This window comes from Arachis duranensis, chromosome 6, assembly GCF_000817695.3.
Source record: "Arachis duranensis cultivar V14167 chromosome 6, aradu.V14167.gnm2.J7QH, whole genome shotgun sequence".
Lineage (NCBI taxonomy): Eukaryota > Viridiplantae > Streptophyta > Magnoliopsida > Fabales > Fabaceae > Arachis > Arachis duranensis.
Window position 1 is genome coordinate 4,125,982 of NC_029777.3, and position 4,645 is coordinate 4,130,626.

General features: G+C 44.1%; 2 protein-coding genes across 2 annotated transcripts in view; both read left to right on the forward strand.

Annotated features, from left to right (window-relative positions):
* The window catches only part of LOC107491800 (uncharacterized), a gene marked incomplete in the record, with an annotated part of 839 nt that extends 351 nt beyond the window's left edge, over positions 1-488 (forward strand). The window contains 1 exon segment of the mRNA XM_021126247.2: positions 1-488. Within this exon segment, the coding sequence (XP_020981906.1) occupies positions 1-418 (418 nt within the window).
* A 1,900-nt stretch (positions 489-2,388) lies between these two features.
* The window catches only part of LOC110272923 (uncharacterized), a 7,883-nt gene continuing 5,626 nt past the window's right edge, over positions 2,389-4,645 (forward strand). Inside the window, exons 1-2 of the mRNA XM_052262903.1 lie at positions 2,389-3,468; positions 3,558-4,639. Coding sequence (XP_052118863.1) covers positions 2,389-3,468; positions 3,558-4,639 — 2,162 coding nt within the window. The remainder of the gene's footprint in view (positions 3,469-3,557; positions 4,640-4,645) is intronic.

Sequence of the window (4,645 nt, forward strand, 5' to 3'; positions counted from 1 at the left end):
ATCCGACAACAACGCTGATTCGCCACCGGCAATCTCGCCGCCGCCGCCGCCGCCACTACCGGAAGAATCCGAGAGCTTCGACAAGCGGCGCCTGGAGGAGAAGTTCGCTGTGCTGAACACCGGGATATACGAATGCCGCTCGTGCGGTTACAAGTACGACGAGGCCGTTGGGGATCCTTCATATCCGCTCCCGCCGGGGTACCAGTTCGAGAAGCTTCCAGACGATTGGCGTTGCCCGACTTGCGGGGCGGCGCAGAGCTTCTTCGAGAGCAAGAGCGTTGAGATCGCTGGGTTCGCTCAGAACCAGCAATTTGGACTCGGTGGTAACTCTCTCACTTCGGGTCAGAAGGCTTTGCTTATATATGGCAGCTTGTTATTCTTCTTTGCACTCTTTCTTGGTGGCTACTTCTTACAATAGTTTAGTTTCATAAGGTAATCAATTAAGGATTTATTACTTCCTATTTTTTAATATTTGTCTTTATTTTATTATAAAAGGAGAAAAATGATTAAGTTTGAGGGGGAGGTATGATTTGTGAAGGGTGCTTGTGTTGGATTTATATTTGGAATTTGATGGTATATTGTTGAGTTTCCAAGAAAGTTGTAGACTTGTAGTTTTTCGTTATCCAATGCCTTGTTGGGAACTTAACATGTATATTGTATTGTATCAGAGGCAAGTATTCAAATTATAGATAGATATGCTGAAATTGTGTGCGTGTGATTGATTTTATGAGCTATTCTTCCCCGAAAAACGACTTTGCTAAACACTCGGAACTAATCTCGAGGCTAACTAGCTGATGTTCTTCTGTTTTGGTTGAGATTATAGATTACCCCTTCATTTTTGCAACGAGTGGAGATATGTTAAGATATGCAGTCAACTTCTATATGTAGTTGATCATTACATTTTCTATTTTCTTTTATCTTTTTTAATATTTACTTCCAGCGTTTTTAGAAGCCAGTGCTGATTCAATGAAGACAGGCAGCTCATGATAGTTTTTTTAAAAATACTTTTTTTACACTTGATATGGCCGTTATACACCATCTGAAGAGTTATAGCTCGGATATCACTCTTGTAACCGATGTATTGATATTATGATCATAACCGATCTTTCCGAAGTAACGCACCAAAAAGGATTAATTCCTCCTTAATGCTAAGAAACGGCTATCCTCGCCTCCTAGCTATAAGAAGGAGCTATCAGGAATTGAAAAGGTAGATTTTTCTTCTCCAAGATTATAACTCATCATCTATTCCTTAATTAACTTGAGCGTCGGAGTGCTTTTTGCAGGTGCTCTTCCTCTTCTTCTTGCTATACCAATCGGCCGAGGTATATTCGCGGACTAATTGGATACTTGCTCGGCTTCCGGTGAAGTACAGGCTATAGCTCGGATTCGACCAGGCAAGAACATTTGGCGCCCACCGTGGGGCCGAATTTTTTCTTTTTAAGGCCTCACAAATCTCAACATTTGCCAATGGCTGATGCACCTCCTCCCACTCCGGCCGAGCTCCTCCGGATGGTGACGGAGCTCCAAGAGGCAAACCAACGTATGGCTGCAGCAAACCAGCATATGGCGGAGGAGAATCAGAGAATGCAACAGCAAATTCAGCAATTAATTAATGCTCGTCTTGAACACAATGATGATCGTCAGGAGCGACATGGACACGATGAACGCCAATCCGAGCCGACCCATATCTCGGAGACGCCCCAAGACGACAATACCAACCCCCGAAACGAGGAACCTCAGCCAGAAGATGAGAATCAAGAACCTGACAACTCTGCCGGACCATTTACGGCAGAGATTATGAATTTTCAATTGCCCAGACAATTCACACTGCCGACAACTTTAGCCCCCTACGACGGTTTAGGGGACCCCAAACAGTACATAAAGAAATTCCGATCTATAATGATTGTTAACGGTGCATCCGATCCGATTTTATGTCGTTGTTTTCCTTCTTTCTTGGATGGCCCTGCACTTGACTGGTTTTGCTCTTTGCCTGCAGATTCCATCTCACGATTCCAGGAGCTGGCGAAACAATTCGAAGATCATTTTGCAGCATCAGCTATATACTTGCATGATTCTGATTATCTAACCACTATTAAGCAGGGCCAACAAGAAAGTCTGAAGGACTACATTACTCGTTTTACAAAGGTAGCTATGAAAATCCCTGATCTCCACCCCGAAGTCCATTTGCATGCCATCAAAAGCGGCCTCCGCCCTGGTAAGTTTCAGGAAACCATTGCCGTAGCCAAACCCAAGACTCTGGCCGAGTTTAGGGAAAAAGCCAAAGGACAGATAGATATTGAGGAACTCCGTCAGGCCCGGAAGGCAGAGAAGTCAGCAACTACGAAGGACGAAGATAAACCCCGGGAGAGCAAAAGGAATTTCTGACCAATGCCCCGTTACGAGTCATATACCCAGTTCAACACCAAGCGAGACGACATCATCAAAGAAATATTAAATTCCAAGCTAATTAAGCCACCTCGCAAAGCCGGTAGTTACCCTGAGCCGAAGAATATTGATAAGTCCAAGTATTGCACATTTCATAAAAAATATGGTCACACGACCGATGAATGTGTAATCGCAAAGGATCTACTAGAACGCCTAGCAAGACAGGGCCACCTTGACAAATTTATCTCAGGCCACATTCAAAAAAGGGCGGTGCCGACCACCGAACAACCTCTCGTAGGGCAGTCATCATCAGCAAAAGACAAAGAAAAGGCCCCCGCTCAACCTAGGGGCATAATCAATTGTATCTCTGGAGGGTATGCTGGGGGTGGTAACACAAGCTCGGCAAGGAAGCGAACCTACCGAGCAATGTTAGCACTTGCGGATACCACCCACAATCCCCAACAAGCACAAGAACTCCCAGAAGTGACTTTCCGATCAACCGACTTTATTTGCAAAGATGCAAACCTGGATGACCCTGTTGTCATCTCTATTCAGCTAGGCGATCTAATTGTTCGAAAGGTCCTCTTAGACTCAGGAAGTAGTGCTGACGTTCTATTCTTTACTACATTTGAAAAAATGAAGTTGAGTACTAACATTTTGCAGCCATTTATTGGAGATCTTGTAGGTTTTTCAGGAGAACGAGTACCCGTTATGGGTTCTGTATGGCTGCAGACCACACTAGGCGAACAACCGCTCTCCAAGACACAGGATATTCAATTCCTTGTTGTTGACTGTTTTAGCCCGTATAACCTCATTTTGGGTAGGCCCTTTTTAAACAAATTTGCTGCAATAGTATCCACCGTCCACCTTTGTGTCAAGTTTCCAGTGCAGGATAAGGTAATAGCCACGGTCCACGGCGACCTCCAAGAAGCTCGGCACTGCTATAATGCAAGCCTGAAGCCTATCAAAAGAGCGGCTGAGCGACAAATCAACTCTATACACGCCGATCAACCGACCTTAGCCGAGTTAGATCCCAGGGCTGATGTTGAAGATCGTCCCATGCCAAATGAAGATCTAACAAAGGTTTTATTGGCAGATGATCCAATGAAGTTCACCTTTATTGGGGCATCCACTAAAGGCGAGGAAAAAGATAAGCTCGTCCAATTTTTAAGACAGAATGCCGACCTCTTCGCATGGACCCCGCAGATATGCCAGGTATCGACCCGTCGGTGATCACACACAAACTTGCGATAAACCCGGCTGCCAGACCAGTATCTCAGAAAAAAAGGAACCTCGGAGTTGAGAAAAGACTCGCCTCAATGACTGAAGCCAAAAAGCTCATTGACGCCCAGTTCATCCGTGAGATCAGATTCACAACTTGGTTAGCCAATGTCGTAATGGTAAGAAAAAGTAATGGTAAATGGCGCATGTGCGTCGACTTTACAGACTTAAATAAGGCTTGTCCCAAAGACGCCTACCCTTTACCATGCATTGATACCTTAGTTGATAATTCTTGTGGTTATGGTGCATTAAGTTTTATGGATGCATATTCCGGTTATAATCAGATTCTCATGCATCCATCAGATCAAGAGAAAACAGCCTTTATAACCGAATATGGTAATTATTGTTACAACGTAATGCCTTTTGGTTTAAAGAATGCAGGGGCAACATATCAGCGGCTGATGAACAGAGTATTTGAACAACAGATAGGTCGAAACATCGAGGTATATGTGGACGATATGGTCGCTAAGACAAAGACAGGCAAATCTCACATTGCCGACCTTACCGAAATTTTTGGGCAAATCCGAGCTTACAATATGAGGCTCAATCCTGAAAAGTGTGCCTTCGGTGTCCGAGGAGGCAAATTTCTTGGGTTTATACTCACCAGCAGAGGAATGGAGGCAAATCCAGAAAAATGTAAGGCAGTCCTTGATATGAACAGTCCGACAACCATAAAAGAGGTTCAAAGATTAACAGGGAGATTAGCAGCTTTGTCGAGATTTTTACCATGTCTAGCAGCAAAGTCGGCCAACTTTTTTCGGTGCTTACGGAAGAATAAGACCTTTCAGTGGGATGAGGAATGCGAACTTGCGTTTCAAAGTTTAAAGCAATTTCTATCTAAACCCCCTATTCTGCAGAAGCCTAAGGTCGGCGAAACTCTATATTTGTATTTGTCAATTACTGACACAGCAATTAGTTCTGTTCTTGTTACAGAGGATGAGAAAGGTCAACAGCCAGTTTACTTTATCAGCAAGTCTCT